General features: G+C 52.3%; 1 protein-coding gene and 1 pseudogene across 2 annotated transcripts in view; both read right to left on the bottom strand.

The window, feature by feature from the left end:
- Window positions 1–18,119, bottom strand: part of ANXA11 (annexin A11) — a 40,866-nt gene that overhangs the window by 9,704 nt on the left and 13,043 nt on the right. The window contains exons 2-7 of the mRNA XM_079899596.1: window positions 7,131–7,193; window positions 5,474–5,586; window positions 4,142–4,528; window positions 2,748–2,835; window positions 2,408–2,502; window positions 1,673–1,786 (exon numbers count right to left, since the gene is read on the bottom strand). Of these exons, the coding sequence (XP_079755722.1) occupies window positions 1,673–1,786; window positions 2,408–2,502; window positions 2,748–2,835; window positions 4,142–4,528; window positions 5,474–5,586; window positions 7,131–7,185 (852 nt within the window). The 5' untranslated portion in view covers window positions 7,186–7,193. The remainder of the gene's footprint in view (window positions 1–1,672; window positions 1,787–2,407; window positions 2,503–2,747; window positions 2,836–4,141; window positions 4,529–5,473; window positions 5,587–7,130; window positions 7,194–18,119) is intronic.
- On the bottom strand, window positions 10,306–11,169 carry LOC307175570 (small nuclear ribonucleoprotein Sm D2-like; annotated as a pseudogene). The gene has a single exon. The product of its transcript is annotated as a small nuclear ribonucleoprotein Sm D2-like (transcript).

Below are 18,119 nucleotides of genomic sequence, written 5' to 3' on the forward strand. Positions count from 1 at the left end.
AAGCAACTGAGAAAATGGGTTTAAAGCGAGAGCATGACATGTGGGAAAACGTGAGTCCTAGAGTGGACCGTGGAGCATCTGGAGACACCTAGGAGAAGGCAACAACATCGAGGATGGAAGAGATGAGCGAGTCAGGGACAGTGAGGAGGCAGAGGACAGGGTCAGTAGCCTGGTTTCTGTGTCAGGTTGAATCTTGGTTCTGCTGGTCACTAGCTGTGTGACCTTGGGCATGTCACTTCTCCTCTCTGCGCCTCAGGTTCCTTGACCATAAAATGGAAGTGATATTGCAGGCAGACAGAGTAGGGTGTCCCCAGAGCAAGAGAACCAGGAATGGCTTTCTTGACATAAGAGAAACCATTTTTAGCCTAAGCTATCTTGTGATCTAAGCCTGGCCACAGTACTTGCCCTTAAAGGAACAAAAGAACAATAGGAAAGACAACAAATCAGATGTAAAGACTCCCAGCTCTGTTTCAATGGTAAAAACTAGCCTGAAGCACTTTCTTGAGCTGTTGGCAGAATTTAAACCCCCTTGGGCACTCAACCACCAAATCAACTGGAACCTAAGGGATGAAGAGGTTGGCCTTTTCAAGTTTGGACTCTGTGCCCCTTCATGAATATGTATGTGCCTTTAGCTTAAAACTTCCCCAGTTTTGCAGTTCCGGGAGATACGGCTTTGGGAAAGATCCCCAATGTTCTTACTTGCTGCAAGTAATAAATCTTTCCTTGCCTCGCTCTTTGGCTTGGCTGGGTCTCTTGACAGCCACAAAAAGGCGAACCCAGTTTCAGGTAACATCTTCGTGGGGGCAAGAAAAGTCACTGTGCCTATCAGGCCCCTGAGGAATGTTAGATTCCTTCTGCGGCACCTGCTCAGTTCACAAGGACTCCCCTGTCTGTGGGTGCGGCTCCTCCCCATCCACAGGACACCTGCTGGGGGTCTTGGGAGCCACAGGACTGTACAAAACGTGCAGGACCCTCCGCTTGGTCATAACTGATTGAACTAGGGGGATACTAAACCCAAACGAAGCCCATCAGAACCTGCCCCCATTTGGAATTTGAGCCAAGGGACAGCTGGCCTCTTCTGTAGCTGGATCTCTGACAGGTACATGGAGAGGGGTCGACAGGGATGCTGTGCTAAGGAAGGAGAGGCACAGAAGCAGATGGAAGAATGAAGCAGACACTCAAGAAGCAGCAGAGATGAGAGAGAAAGTCTGCCCGGCCCGGCCCTCGCCAAGCCAGGCTGCTGTTCCGCTTAAGCTCCTCAAGTGCAGTTTCTGTTATCTGCTAACAACAGAGTCCTAATGAATGAGGATACAATCCACACCTCCCACTCTTATCACTGCATCACTAGCTCCCTCTGCAACCCCAGCTCCCCAGCCCCCACCGTGTTTTTAAGGTGGAGAGACTTAGATGCTCCCTGATGACGAATGACGCCTCATTTGCCTCTTGGGGGAGCCACCAGAAGTTCCCCTTCCTACAGCATTTGGACTCCAACCAGGAGGGCCCAGGAGCCGCGCTGACAACCGTAGCTAATAAGTGAGCGAAGACACACCACGTGACCCAGGCCTTTCCCGGGACAGCCCACACGGGTACACACACACACACACACACACACACACACACACACACACACACACACACACACACACACACACACACACACCCCCATACACACCTTGATGGCTTCCTTTATCTCATAAGCATCAAAGAGGACCGGGGTCTTCATCAGGGCCAAGACTGTCTTCTCAAAGTTTCCTGACAGTTCAGATTTCAGATCTTTGATCAAATCCTGATTGGACAGTCAGACAAACAAACAAAACCTATTTTCAGAATCCACAGGAGGTGACCAATAGGGACAATATCCCAGATCCAGGGACCAGCAGCATCTGCAGAAGAGCAAAACCTCAGGCCCCAGCCAGACCTGCAAAATCAGAGCTTGCATTCAAACCAGATTCCGAGGGGACTCATGGCCATTCAAGTAGGAGAGGCACCGGGCCAGAACACTAGCCTACATGTACCCAGTGGTTACCTACCTAAAGATCTGAAAGCCCCCAGAATCAAAATACAGCCCCCGTGCATTTGTTCAGTACTTAAAGCCTCTTCCTTCAAAGGGAAATAACTTGCCCATGGTCTTGGTGAGTCGTGCACAGCCAGACTGGAGCCCAGATTCCTGGGCGCCTCTCATCAAACCTCAGTACCCTGTGGACTCTGGAATTTCTCCTTCAGAGCATCCATCTGATGCCATCAGCTGAGAGACAGCAGGAAATGCCCTAATGTGCCTTATGGTTTGTCCAGGAGATCTAGACCCACTAGGCCCCAAGGAAAAGCAGGAGTAGGGCTGTGCTAGAGGATATGCCTTAAGTCAGGAGGGACCGCCCCCCCCCCACCCCGCCATCTCGCCAACACTCACCTTCCCATAAGCTGTCTTGAAGGACAGGAGGATCTGCTGCCGCTGCTTGTTGGAGCGACTCCCCAGGCAGTCAATGATGGCCTGCTCATCAGTCCCTGGAGGAAGGAGAGGTGGGAGTGGGCAGGGCTGGGGGTTGTGGGGATGCTCTGCGGCTACAGACTTTCCTGGCCTGGGTCTTCCAATTCTCCTGGGCATCCCAACTGCACCCCCATATCCACCTTCTCTTCCTCCACCACTGGGGCCAGGCTGCCTCCACCCAGCGACCCCAGCCCACAGAGCCACTGTGTAACTGCCTAGGGAGTCGGGGGTGATAGGACTCGCACCACCTGGGGTCTCTCACCAAAGCCCTTCATGGCCTTCCGCAGGACCTCGGCGTCTCGCAGGGGGTCAAACCCAGGAGCATCTGTGATGGTGCCTCGGTTTCCAAACTGCTCAGACAGACAGACAGCAAGAATGCTATATCCCCCAGACGTGAGACTACCTGCCCCAGACTCTGGAAATGACCTTTCCTCTAAAACTTGGGGTACCTGAAGGAGCCTGCAATCAACAGCACAGGGGACTCGACATTGAGTCGGCCTAACGTGACCATTACCTGTCCTGGCACTGAAACGTCTGCCTGACTCCCGTGGCTAGGAGCCCACCTAGAACTGAGTCCTGATGCTGAAAATCTACCCTATGCCTGGGTCCTCCAGGCCTGGGCCCGGGCTCTTGATGAAGAGGAGGCCTCGGGAACAGGGGTGCGGCCTCTCCTCAAGGCCTCAGCACCACAGCACACATCAGGGCTTCCCTAGCGGGCCTGCTTAGTCCACCTTTGTGCACACGAGAAACAGGTGTTCCCTCTGTGATGCAGGTGTCCAGCCTTCACGATGGGACATGCAGCCCAGCTACCTCTCGGACTAGTTCTCATTTCCCGGCACTGTTTTCCGGACTCTACGACCCGCCTGCCTGCTGGGCTCCTTCCTGACATGACAGCCACACTCCAAGCAAACTTGATTTTTCCTGCCGGAACTCTCCCTTGGTGGATTGTCTAGTACAAACTGGTTTTAACAGAGGTAAGGAGACAAGCTGAGAGAAAAGAATAAGGGGGAAGGCAGAGAGGGAGGCTGCAGAGCAGGGCAGGGGTAGGGGGACGTGTGGGTGTGAGGGAGGGAGGGGAAGGGACCCTCTGACTAAAAATAGTAGTCAACCACATACCACTAGCCCTGTGCTTGGCTGGTTTCGCTGTGTAACCATGACAATGAATTCTAGGCTCTGCAAACATGAACTGCTCTCCAAAACGAGCCAAGAGCAGCCCTGAAAGAACTGCCAACAATCTTCCCTACCCAAAGGAGCTGGTTTTAAGAATCCTCTGAAGCTAGTCTGGGAGGGCACATCCGGGGGATTGAAAACTAAGAGCCATTGGGCAAAGGCCTTGAGACCAGTTCTTACAAAACCCAGGCCGTAAATAACACCAGACGAATGAAGAGTACCCGGAGGCATTCAGACCCAGCTCCCACAGGGACCATCTAACAAGCTGGGACAAAGACAGTAGCTCCCTAGGTCCTCAGGCGCACAAACAGGGGATGGGGAGTCTGTGAGGAAGTGACGCTGAAAACTACAAGTTAGAGCTGGAGGACCTAGTCCTCCCCTGTCCCCTGCACGGTCCCCAGCCCTGCTGGCAGAGGACACTGGGCCACATGTCTCAGGCCCTCGGAGCCAGGCCTGGACAGAGAGTAGCACAAAGTTGGCACTCACCTGGGCTGGGGGCACAGCAGGGGTGACGGTCCCGGACCCAGTGTACCCTGGGTAGCTTGGCACCGGCTGCTGTCCCGGAGGTGGCATTGGCGACTGCCCAGGGTAGGTCATGGGCGGCTGTCCAGGGTAGGCCCCCGAGGGCTGCTGCCCAGGGGGCGGCATGGGCTGGCCTGACACAGGGGCCCCTGGGTATTGCGGATACGAGGGCATCCCAGAGGGTGGGTTTCCTCCAGGGGGCGGGTACATTCCATATGGAGGAACAGGCTGCTGGGCGGAAGGGGAATGCCCAAAACCCCCCGGGGGGACGGGAGGGTAACCGCCCCCAGGGGCCCCCGGGTACAGGTTTGGCACGTTGGCTCCTCCGAACGTCCCGGACATGTTGGCAGCCTGAAAGTCCACGAAGCAAGAACCTTAGACTAACAGTCCCTGAGGGGCACAGCCATACTCTGTCCATCTGCCCTTCCCCGCCCTGAGCCCTGCAGCGGGCACCCAGGAGCCACACTCAGCTTAAGCCAAGTCCGAGCACCACCAGCTTCTCAGCAAGGCCCACCTTGCCCACCCACCTTGTGCTACACGCCCTCTACCTGCACTGCTGACCCCCTTTACCTGCCCTGTGCCCAAAGAACCCGCACTTGCTCTAACACCACACCGTTTCCTTATGCTACTGCCTGTCCCTTCCCAGTGGATGGTAAGTACTCCCAGGCTGGGATTTTTCTGTCTCCAGCGCCTAGAATGGGCCGGGCACAAATTAGACTGTGGAGTGGCTACACCGCTTACACTGAGCACACATGTGTTTTTAGAGGATAAAATATGCTACTTTAGAAGCAAATCAACAAGAGTAGCACGTGCGTCCGTGCTGCCAGGCACCTGCTGCCAGGCCCAACCAGGAGAGTCATCCACGTGTACCAGCAGCCCCCGCACGCGCGTGGCCACCTGCACAGGGCACATGCGTGCACACACAGGGGCACTCCCTCACCCCTCTATCTCTACGCTGAGCTCATGCAGAAGGTGCTCGATGCTTACTCCACGAAGGCCCCACCCCTACCCAATCCCCCAGAGCTGAAAGGGACCTGGAAGACCATGTGGCCCAATGCATTCCCCCACCGCTCATTTTACAGACGGGAAAATCAAGATGCAGAGAGGGACAGTGAGCCGGTGAGAGTCCCGATGGAAACCGTCATGTCCCAAGATATAGCTCAACACCCTCGGTGCCCACAGATACACACGCACGTGCACACACCACCCCCCGACACCACGGAAGCCAGCAGCCTTTCTCCCTCTGGCCACGCCGGTGTGGCCCCCGGGGCAGCCCAGCAGGAGGGCTGGACTCACCATTCCCGAGAGGTAGTCCTGGTTGAACTGCCCTGCGTAGGTGGCCACGTTATCCAGCCCGATGGGGGGCATGTTGGGTGGTGGGTAGCCGGCACCTCCCCAGGCACCGCCACCTGAAAGCAACACCAGGCCTGTCAGCACCCCTGCGGCTCCCCAGCAGGACAAGGCAGAGACATCAAGCTCCCAGGTGGTCGGAGGGGAAGCCAAGCAGAGCCGCGGACAGTCCTATATAGACCACACGGCAAACACTCGGGCAACAAAGTCTAGCCAGATCCCGCTGCCAGAGGAAGGGAGGAGGGAACCTTCAATTCGGTGTTCAGCAAACACTCCCAAGACCCTCTGTGGGTATTAAGGTAGGAGGGCCAAGGGCAGACCTGCCCTCCTGGGCTCACCCCTATGGAGTGGGAGTATAGACATAAAGACAGGTCACTCGGGTACACTGTGCCAAGCCCAGGGCAGCGGCAAGCTCAGGGATCACTGAGAGTCCACAGTGATGGAGAACCATGGTGGAGGCGGGTGGGCGTCGGGGTGGGGTGTCCTGCCAATCTGGCTGTGTGCTGTCATCACAAGTCTGCAAGGGGCAGGGAGAGGCAGGATGACAGGATGGAGGGAGACAGGGCTCGGTTATGGAAAACAGACACCTGTCCTTGTCAGGGGACAACAGGGGAACAGCAGTAAAGACCCCCAACTCTGAAACCATCGGGACCGGGTATGTGCCCCGGGGCAAGGCACTCAACCACCCTGGCTCAGTTTCCTCAGGTGAAGTGGGGATAATTGGTGTTTGCCTCAAATTGCTGTGAGGATTAAGAGAGTTAATGCCGGGCAGGGCTTAGCTGGGAGCCCGGCGAGCATTCATATGTTATAGCTGTCACCATGACAAGCAGCACGGCAGCTAGGCAGCTAGCATCATCCTGCGGGCTGTTGGCCTGTTAGATGCAGCCCTGTCCATGACAGCGAAAAGGCCCTGAGGGCCCCGTGTTTGGCTTTCCAGCCCCAGGGCTCCGGGATACTCAGGACGGAGCTCTCCCGGAATCGCCCGCCTGCTCCCTCTCTTGCTGCTCAGGTGATGACAGAGGTGGCAGTGGTAGGACATGGGTGCCTGACCAGCTGGCGCAGCCTCCCTGCTCTCGGGCCACAGGAGCAGCTGCAGCAGTAACGTCTGACCCTTAGCAACTGCCTCCACGTCCTCCCTCTGCAGGGGCCCTGCTGCTGGGAAACCACACACCTTGAGCACAGGGCAAGAGAAGCGACAATGGGCAGTCGTCACCTAGCAGCGCTCCAGAGGACACTGTGCCAGAGGCTTTACCTGGCTACCGTGTTCTTGTCTGGGCCAGCCCAGGGATGGAGGTGCTTGAAGCCATTTGCAAAGGAGAAAATTGAGTCTCAGAGAACGGTACACGTTTGTCTGCTGCTATCAGCTAATACGGCAAGAGGTCGGGGCCTGGCCTGGTCCTGGCTTTCCAGAAGTGGCTTCAAACCCTGACCTCGCCTGGCCCCAAGGTCCAAGCTCTTCTCCAGCCCCTTCCCTGCCTGGCTGCACTGTGGGGGTCCGAAGGGAGCAAGGAAATAACTGGAAAACACCATCACTCCCCCTCTCCACTCCTGGGCCCTGAGCAGAGAGGGCGTTCCCTCCCTCGCCTGCCCCAGACCCTCTTACCTGGTGCAGCTGGCGGGTAGCCGCCTGCGGGCGGGGGGTAGCCTGGGTAGCTCATGGTTAGATCTGAAAGGAAAGAGGAAAGTGTGTTCAGGCTCTGCCGGGGGCTCTCACCAGTCTTACCGGAGAACAGTGTCAGCCGCAAGCTGGCCCTTGCAGGAGGAGCTGCATCAGGCCTGACCCATCGTGGGCAGCCCAGCTCACCCTGTACCTGCCGGGCCCCCGCCAGCAACAGCAACCGGGGGCATTACAGGATTCACCACCCATGAACCAGTGAGTTTCCCTGAAAACCCCTTTCACCCAAGCTCCATTCCCACTTTTGCTGACAAGGGATGCAGCACGTGTGAAGCTCTTCTCCCACCTCATTCTCAGGGGGTCCAGGTCTATTTGCCGGTATCTTCTTTATCACCATCCATCCAGCAACAGGGAAAGCCAGAGCCCCTATCTCCCTGTGCCCAACCTACAGACCCCAAGCTATACACAGCGGCCTCCAAATGGGCTCTGCCCCAAACTACGGTTTTTGTTCTCCAACCTCTGGTTCCCCAGGCAAGGGAACGGGGTATCATATCATCATTCCTAGAAACAAGGAGAGACCTCAGGAGGGCTCATCTGATCCAGGATCCGGAATCAGGACAAGTGAGGGAGCACAATCCTGTCCCTACAGATGGGGCAGATGGAGCTCAGAAAGGTAAGTGACTTGCAGATCAGTAGTAAGGGAAGGAGAAAGGCCAGAACCTAGAGCTCTTACCTGTTGGTGATGGTGTGATATCTGTTCTCACAAAGTCCCTCTCTGTACAGATCCCTCTGCCGTGTCTCATGTTAGTTGAACTGCCCAGGAGGGACACAGATCTGCCGTAACACCACACACTGTCAGGCAACCTGCCTACTCTTGCTAATCAGTGGCTGCTGCCGTTTGAGAGGCATCCAACAACCAGTGAGAGTGAGGAAACCTACGGGCCCCCTTAACCTGACCCTAGGTTAGCTGCTCTCTTCCCAGGCTGGGTCCCAAGCTAGTTCTCAAACTGCAGTGTGCATCAGAACCACCTGGAGGGCTTGTTAAACACATTGCTGGGCTCCACCCACAGGGTTTGAATCAGTAGAACCAGAATTTGCATTTCTAACTAGTTCCCAGGTGCTAGTCCAAGGACCCCACTTTGAGAAACACTGCTCTAGACGCTGTCAGTCACCTACAAGACTCTGGTTGCCTTTCACAGCTACACTGGCGAACTAGGCATGCTGTTTCCAAGGAAGCTGAAGGGCTTCCTCAAGGTGCCACCGGTCCCCATGGGGTGGGTCTGGGTTCTCAGCTCTGTGGGCATGGTAATTTGTTTGGGTCAGTGGGTCCCACTGGTGACTGCAATGGGAGGCCGGATGATGGCCTAGTGACCTTGGAGAGAGCTAGAATTGGCGACCTGCGGTGTGGGCCAAAGGCCCTTTCCCAAGCACGCTGTCACGTGGTGACTGAGGTCCCTAGTGGTGCTTTCAGTCTGACCCATCTGCCTGAACCCTCGGATGTCATTGTTGAGGAGATACCCTGGGGAGGCAAATGATGGATGGGCCAGGAACTTTCTGATGGAAGAAAGAGAAACCGGCCCTCAGAAAAACAGGGGGAGCTGCAGCTGTGCTCCTGACACCTTTGTCTCTGGAGACCACCTCCCAGGAGAACGAGCCCAAAGGCCCATCCACAGTCGGATGGAAAAACAAAACAGAAAAGCTGGATCCTACCCTGTTCCATAGGCCAAGATAAAACTTCAGCCAGACCAAGTTTAAGCATAAGAAGTAGCCCTTATCCCCAAGGATGAAATTAAATTTCTGCGTAAGAAACAAGTAATGAAAACAACATAAAGACTAGGGAAGTGACAAATTTAGGAAAAATGTTTTATGATAAGAAAAAGACCAGTAACCTTTATAGAAACTCAAATGATGCAAACAATTACAGAAAAGGAACTACAGATATTCACCCTCACTAATATGCTGACTTGCCAGTTAAAAATAGAGAAGTAGAAATTAAACATGACACACGCTTTGACTCAGAAGCTCTACTTCTGGAAGTCTGTTTCCCAGACACACTAAACTGCGGCACCTGCCACAACAGCAAGAAGGAGCCCCCAGATATGCACCAGCGAGAGGCTGGTTAAGTAAATCAAGCAGATCCACACAGGGATACTCCGCAGCTTTTTCAGAAATAGCCAGCTCTGTAAGCGGTGATTTGAAACGATCGCCATTATTAATCGAGGTGTAGTGCTGTGTGTATGCTAACTTCGTTTAAAAAAAGAATTTAGTGCTGTACACACACACACACACACACACACACACACACACCCATCCCTGGAATGTTAAACAAGAAACTGGGTAACACTTGTTGCCTCTGGAGGGGAAAACTGGAATAGAAATGAAGCTCACTGTTTATATTTGCATCTCCTGCCACATGCATGTATGCCAATTAAAAAAAACAACTTTAAGAAAGGCCCAATTCAGGTGGGGATTTCTGAGCTCACTTGAGGCCGTGCTGTTCTTCCAAGATTTGAATAACTCACACAGGGTCCATTCAGTGCAAGGCTGCCCAGCTCTGAGCCTGGGGTTGGCATTATTATATAAATATACCGTGGGACTTGGACCTGAAGGGACTGCTAAGGTTCCCGGCCTGGGGCAGGACCGCAGGCCAGCCTCAGCCCGCTCACAGGGTGATGGTGCTCATTCCCAGAGTTCCCTGACGATGCCCCCAGGACTCCATCTTCACCTCTCCCCAAGAGACCACCTCCAGTCTTCTCATTTTTCTCCCACCATTTCCTGCCTGAAATAGCTTCGCGTCTGCGACCCACTCCGTTCTCCTTCTGAGCTCTCTTGGGAACCAAAGGCCCCAGGGGTGACTGGAGAGCACAGGGCAGTAGCTCCGCCCCTCCCCCCCCCACCTCCCCGATGGGTAACACTTGGGTGTTCTGGACAATGGAGACGGGATGCTGATTCCTGTTAAATTTCTCTCTTCCATTCTGCCCATCGTCCCTCTAGCCTACTGAGACCTGCCATCCTGACCAACATCAAGCATCTTAGCACTCTCTCTCAGCTTTCTTTTATATCCACCGATCGGGAAAGCATGGCATTTGCGTTCTTCCAGGCGAGTGATACAGAAAGAGCACTCCTGAACTGTCGCTGCCGACCAACTCCCAGCCCGACATCAGCCCACCCAGGACCACGCAGGTACAGGCGTTCAACCAGTTCCTAGAAACCAGCCTGCAGGGAACTTCCGGCCTCTGGTCCCGCTTCTCTTGGGGCACGATGCAGCACAGATACCACCCTTCCTTCCTCACTGGGACCATCGACCTGCACCTGTATGCCTGATTTCATCCAGCTGTGGCCCTCTCTGGCTAAACTGGTGCTTCTCAAACTTCAGTCTGCAAAACGATCACCTGCTGGACTTGTTTTAACCCAGGTTGTTGGGTCCTGCCCCCACAGTCGCTGCAAGCGTAGGTCTGAGACTTGTCCAAACATGCTGATGCTCCTTGACTCTGGACTACACTTTCTGTAGCACTGCTTCATCACGTGTGAGAATCACCTGGACAGCTTGCTAAAAATGCTGAGGCTTTTTTTTTTTTTTTTAGAAAAAACACATGACTTTATTATTCCCAGCACAAAGGGCAGGTCTTCGCAAAACGAGGGGGCAAGTTCTGACGGCAGGGAGGAGTCCCCTACTTGCCGGCAATGAGCGGGTTCCGCAGGACCACAATGACCGAGTCCCCACGCAGGAACAGTTTTGAGATGTAGCGGTCCTTGTTGACTGGCTTGGACTTCTTCTTGCCCTTGCCACTCTTGGGGACTTCGGTCCACGTCTACTTCATGTTCTCCAGCACCACATTGCAGTGCCTGTCGAAGGCCTTCACACGGCCCACGAGCTTCTTGCTGTTGTGGCAGTTGATGAGCACTTGGGTGTTGTTCTTGACCGACTGGGTGAGCACGGAGAGTGGCCCTGTGTTAAACTCCTCCTCCTCCCGCTTCTGCAGCTCCTCCGGGGTCATCTCACCTTGGGCTTGTTGAGGAGGCTCATGTTGGCGATGGTGGTGGCCGCACTCTCAGTGCCGAGGCTTTGGCCGCAATCATTCTGGGCCCTTCAGTCTGAAAAGGGTCCAGGAATCCGAAATATAAACAAGCATCCCGTTCCCACCTCCAGGGATTCTTTTTAATTTATTTATTTTTGGCTCCGTTGGGTCTTCATTGCTGCGCGCAGGCTTTCTCTAGTTGCGGCGAGCGGGGGTTACTCTTCGTTGAGGTGCGTGGGCTTCTCATTGCGGTGGCTTCTCCTTGCGGAGCACGGGCTCTAGGCAGGCAGGCTTCAGTAGTTGTGGTGTGCGGGCTCAGTAGTTGTGGCTCGCAGGCTCAGTAGTTGTGGCTCGCAGGCTCTAGAGTGCAGGCTCAGTAGTTGTGGCACACAGGCTTGGCTGCTCCACAGCATGTGGGATCTTCCTGGACCAGGGCTCGAACCCGTGTCCCCTGCACTGGCAGGCGGATTCTTAACCACTGCACCACCAGGGAAGTCCTGCAGAAGTTCTGATGTAACTGATTCTGTGCTCCACACTCTAGGAAACAAACTTTCCTTTAAGGTACTTCGACACTTTCTAGCTTATTCTATCTAGCCTTTATTCCCAGCAGTAAACTCTGAGGATAAACACCAAACCTTGGCATCCCAAGATCCCATGAGACCAAGCCTCAGTTTCCTAGGTGAATGTTGAAAGCATACAGCAGGTACATAGGGGGCTTCTCAGGGACTGTAAAATGGCCTGTTCCCTAAAACTGTGTACATGTACACATGAATACCATTCAATTTCAAGGGCTCCGCAAAGGCCCTAGCCAGAGTCCCAAACACAGGAATCTAGATATTGTTGTGTTGGGAGAAGAGGCAAAATCACCCAGAACAAGAGGCACCTCACTACCCTGACCTAGCCACACACCCCGTAATGGGGAGTCTTCTTGTTCCCCCAACCCCCACAGTGGGAGATGGCAAGACGGGCTGGACGATGCACTATGCACATCTTCTGGTGTCCTGCCTCACTTCCAGGGACATGGAGGAAAAAGGATGGTGGCAGGGCCATGCCTCACACAAGGATATAGCACTGTCCTCCCCAGAGGGCCAGGTGGGGACACAGCTTACAGCGGGCTAACACTCAGAGGAGGCAGAGACCTGGACGCGTCTCCCAGGGCCAGAAGTTGCACGGCCGTGAGACCTCCCGCCCCAGTGACCAGCAGCAGACCAAGAGGGCCTGGACTAGGGTGGACGCTTTCGTGGGATGACCCCTCCACCGGCCTTCCCAGTCTGGGGGCTAGAGTATTTATTTGTGCTAGTTTTTTAACATTAAATCCTCAATCTGTGTTTATGCAAAAATTTAAATGTAGAGTTTAAACCATGCAGCTCAGATGATCCTTGCTGATTTCTTTTTAAAAATAAAAGGAAGAGAAGACAAGCTACAGAATGGAAGACAATGTTTAAAAAGACACATCTGATAAGGGACTGTTATCCAAAATCCAGAAAGAACTCTTAAAAACTCAACAATAAAGTACACCTGAAACTAACACCACATTGTAAATCAACTATACTTCAATTAAAAAGAAAAAAAAAAAAACTCAATTAAAAAATGGCAAAAGACCTGAACAGATATTTTGCCAAAGAACACATACAGATAGCAAAAAAGCATATGAAAAGATGCTCAACATCCTACATCCTTAGGGAATTGCAAATTAAAATAACAATGAAATACTACTACACACCTATTAGAATGGCCAAAATCCAAAACACTGATGACACCAGATGCTGATGAGGATGTGAAGAAACAGGAACTCATGCATTGCTGGTGGAAGTGCAAAATGGTGCAGCCACTTTGGAAGGCAGTTTGCAGTTTCTTACAAACTAAACATACTTACTCTTAGCATATGATCCAGCAACAGCACTCCTTGGTATTCACCCAAAGGAGCTGAAGACACACATGGACACAAAAACCTGTACATGGATATTTATAGTGGCTTTCTTCATAACTGCCAAAACTTGGAAGCAACCAAAATGCCTTCAAAAGGTGAACGGATAAATAAACTGTGGTACATCCAGATCATGGAATATTATTCAGCAGTAAAAGAAATGAGCTATCAAGCCACGAAAAGACAGGGAGGAACCTTAAATGCATATTATTAAGTGAAAGAAGCCAGTCTGAAAAGGCTATGTACTGCACGATTCCAACTGTATGTCATTCTAGAAGTAAAACTGGAGAAGTTAAAAAATCAGTGATTACCAGGAGTTAGGGGGAGGAAGGGATGAATGGGCAGAGCACAAAGGATTTTTAAGACAGTGAAGCTATTCTGTACGACACTAAAATGGTGGATCCATTAGTCAAAACCCATAGAATGTACCACACTAAGAGTGAACCCTAATGTAAACTATGGACTTTGGGTGATAATGCTGTGTCAATATAGGTTCATCAATTGTAACTCTGATGTGGGGTGATGATAGTGGTGGAGGTGGTGCTGTGAACCTAAAACTGCTCTAAAATATAAATCACATTTAAAAATAAAAAATAAAAGGAATACAAACACACTATAGGGAAATTCAAATGGAACAGAAAGGCACAAAGAAACAAAGTTCATTCTCCCCTCTAATCCCCTACTCAAAGGTCGCCACTGAGCAGTTTCCAAAGTATAATTCAAGACAAAACACACGCACACATACACACAAATGTAAATGCATACATGTATGTATATATATACAGTTTATGTATGTTCGTGTATACATATATGTATAATTTTTAAAAATACAAGGAAGAAATTTGCTTATCTGCAAACTCTGCTTGCTCCAGTGCAAAGCTAGGTTTGGGCAGGCTAAGGTGTAACCGGTCAGCCACATGCCTTCCTGGCCCACCTCCAGTACCTGGCTGCTGGGAGATGAAGGATTAGCCAGCCCTGAGCCGGTCTGAGCAGCTCCTGACCGCCATACACTGCCCATCTCTCCAGGGTCATTGCTGAGAGGCAACAACCCAGAGCAGGGCGCAAATGGGGCCCAAAGCAAGACTATTTAAGGTAGTCAGTTCCAAGAATGTTGATATGGAAAAGGTCCCCGATCAGTGACCTGGAGCCAGGCCCTCACCTCCCCAGACCTCGGATGTGACAGGGGGCTTCACATCTTGGGGCTCTTCCTAGTTGGATTTTAGGACTCCTGAAGGGGACACCTCTTCAGGTTTTCACCCCAATCCTAGATTTACAGACTTCCTAAATGCCTACGCTGGAAGGAAACTTGAAGATTATCTAGTTTCTAACCACCTTGGTTTTGGAGCCAAAATATGCCAGGGACACCGTTTACTCAAGTCACAAACACATGGGGAGAGGGTCCAAGGTAGAACTCAGCCTGCTGGGAGCAAAGTCTGCCTACCTTTCCCTAAGAGGGTCATACTGCAAAACCTGTGACCATTTCAACCTAGGCTGGGCTGGCTGGTTTGGTGGTCCCAACCGGTCCTGCCACTGGTGACCTAGTTTAAGACCCCTCCTCCAAGGACAGTGCAATGACTGCTTTGAACTGCGGTCAGCCAAGGACATTCCTCATGGCCAGGAGGTTCCAGAAACCCTCAGGTGCCTCGGCTCCCACCACCTCCCTCTCCCCATACCTACAGGGACAGGAGGAGAGAAGCCTGGCACAGCCCAAGCTCTGCCACACACAGTCCTTCAAAGTCGTGCTCAGGTCTAGCCTGGACTCCCATCTCCAGCTCAGCCTTGCCAAGCAAAAACAGGCAGCATGAGGTAGAGCTCAGTGCTTCCTGAACTGTGTTCCCCGACACCGGCTTACATCTTATGAGTTGAGAACTTACCAGGTGCCCAGTTAAAAAAGAGAAAGAGAATAGTTGTCCAAAAACTTTGGAAAACGCTGCCTACGACATCCCCTTCCGGAAAAGTGCCAATACTTAATAGGATAATAAAGGCTCTGAGAAGTCCTGTAACAAAGGTGCCTGCTTAACTTTTTCCCTCAATTTCCCAAACTTACTAGGCAATAATAATAATAGTTAACATTTATCGAATACTTATTATGTACTAGGCACTGTGTTAAGTGCTATACATGGAATAGAACTTTACAACAACTCTATAAGACAAATACTAAGATTATGATCTCTGTATAAGAGATAAGGAAACTGAGGTATGGAGAGATTATACAAGTTGCCCTAGGTTACAGCTAGTAAATGATAAGCCAGGATTCAAGCCCAAGCAGCCAGGCTCCGAGGCTCAGGACTTTTACCCCTACGCTGTACTTCCTCACATGGCCCACCAGCCCCAGACGCTAGTATTTCAAAGACCAAAACTTTAAAAACACTGGTTGATGGAATACAACAGACCTAGGAAGCAGGACACCAGGTTTCCCCGTGATCCCGAGCATCTCACTAAAGGCAGTCTAGGGTGGTGGGAGGAGCGTGAACTCTGAAGCCAGATGTGGCCCAGGCTCGAATCCCAGTTCTGCTCCCTAAGAGGTGCGTGGTCTTGGGCAGGTTATTTAACCTTTCTGGGCTTCAGTTTTCCACATCTGTTAAACGTAGATAGTAACAGTTTAACATCAAATATGTTCTCATGATATCATTTAACCTCTCATTGTATCAGTTTCCCCAACATAAAATAGCAAACAGGATTAGAGGGTCCCAGAGGACCCTGGGCCATTTGATAATACACAGGATGAGAAATGTGGGAGCAGGGAGGGCACAGGGTGGAGAGCTGGGGGTCAGAACAGTGTGAAGAAGGGCAGAGGACAGGAGCAGTAAAGTCAGCTGGTTCCTTCTCCCACACCAAGCCCAGTGCAGCAGCAGATCCTGGACGGGAATGGCTGTGCTGGATTTTCCAATCTCCACGAGGAGAAACCACCAACAGGAAACTGGCAGTGTTTTCTTTCCAACCCTGCTGCAGGCCTGGGTGCCCTGGAGGCTTGGTCCAAGCTCCAGGAAAAAAAGGGGGTGGGAGGGATGGAGCAGGAAGCACCTTTGAGAAGGCCTTTGGAAAAGAAACCTGCCCGGGAGCAGGGCCTCAGCCTGCACAAAGCTCCAGCCGTGCCCGCACCCAGGAGCCTGCTGTCCGCATGTCCACCCTGGGACGGCCCTGAGAGAAACCATATTCTCTGCTCTCAGTTGCCTTTCCAGACCAGGTCGTGGGAATGGAGAAGGAGTGAGGAGGGGGCGAGGCAGGAGGGAACACCTTCATGGAAAAGTACCTGCAGGCAGACAGGGAGATCCACAGCAGGTCTCTCTACTAACTCCTCCACGGCACAGCCCTGGCAAACCTGGGTCACTCCAGCTCATCGGGAGAGACCCCTGTGGCAGGTGCCCATACCAAACAGGCTTCCGGAAGAGCCAACACTTAACCAAATGCCAACCCCGATTCAGGATTTCTGAGGACTGGAAAGCAGCCACAGAGGAAGCAGGTGAACCCAGGTATGGTGTCAGTATTTGGCTGACAACCAGGCCCAAGACATGACGGGGGCTCAGGCTGCGGTTCTTGTAGTCGCCAAGGTTCTTGTGACAGACACAGTGGCAGTGAAAGAAAAATCCCCCCACCTAAGTCCAAGGTGTGGCCAGGACCTAAGGAAATACCCCCTTCCCCACATACCCCTTTCCCCTTCCCCAAATACAGAAACCGTGGTTTGTTTCTGAGTGCAGCTCAGGCTTGGGGAGGCAGGTCTGTGTCTGTCAGTTTCACCACTTCCGGTGGGGAAGCTGCCGGCAATCACACCACCTGATCAGAAGGGGCTCCTCGGGACTAGCGGATGTAAATCGAGCACAAGCCCCAGAGCACTAGAGGCCTCCTGGCTGTCCCAGACTTGGCGCTCAAGTCCCTCCAGTTCCTGCAAACTCCAATCCAAGCGCTGTTCCTCCAGGATCGCCTGGGCCCACAGGGGTGCACCTCACTCCAAGCTCGGCGGCAGGTACTGTCTGCACAATGAACCCGTCAGAAGCTCAGCTGGAAAGGAACTTGGGGAGCTCCTTCGCTGAACCCCTCCCTTGTCTGGGTGGGGAAGGGGAGGCTGGGTGGCTCATCCAGGTCACACAGTCTAAGCATCACCAACACTGGGTCTCATAACATCCAACCCCAGGTCCTCCGTAGGTCCTTCTACCACCTCCAATTACTCTCTTTCCCACACTCTAAACCAGTGCCCCCATCTTTGCACAACCCACACTCCCCCATCAAGAGCTCTGTCATATGAATTTTACCCACGGCCCACACAGCCTTGATAGAATCTTCTAACACTGCTGCTGGGCAACCAGGGAGAAACACAGGGTCCAATGACAATGGTTCCAATTCTAGCTCTACCACTTGCTGGCCGTTTGACCTTGGGCATGTTGCCTAACCTCTTTGAGCCTTTCTCCTTAAAACTGGGGAAAGTACATTCATCTTACTGTGTGGTGGTGAGGGTGTGATGCACTGATACACGCATATAAAGCTATCCATCATGTAGCTTATTAGCATAGAGTAGGTGCTCAGTTAATTTTAACTTACTCCCTAAGGAGCATTAGCTTGGTAGGTAGGGTCTGGGTCCTAACTTCACCACTTGCTGTGTGACATTCACAGGACAACTTAACCTCTCTGAACCTCCAAGCTGTCTGCCCACCTACTTTGAAGTTACTGTGAGGACTGAATGAAGTAAGAACAGGGAAGACCTCTATAATATAGGGAGAGTTTTCTCCACTCTGTGACCAATTCAGCCAGTGTTGTACCCTCCCAAGTGGTCAAAGAGGACAGGCTCTGATGTTTGGAGAGGGGAAAAAGAAAGATCCTAGACAGACACCCAAACTTATTCAGTGTCTACCAGGTGTCTAGCCCACACAATGAGGGTAGTACCTAACCAATCGTTACGGTCATGGGTGCTTCAAGACAATTTAGAAAAAGGGAAAGGGGAGAGGGGAGGGCTTTTCAAAGCCAACGATCAAGGCACCATCAGGTTCCTTGTAGGTCTGTCAAAAATATTCCCAACAGACAGACTGCACCTTCATC

Source organism: Stenella coeruleoalba (genome assembly GCF_951394435.1).
Source record: "Stenella coeruleoalba genome assembly, chromosome: 16".
Classification (NCBI taxonomy): Eukaryota; Metazoa; Chordata; class Mammalia; order Artiodactyla; family Delphinidae; genus Stenella; species Stenella coeruleoalba.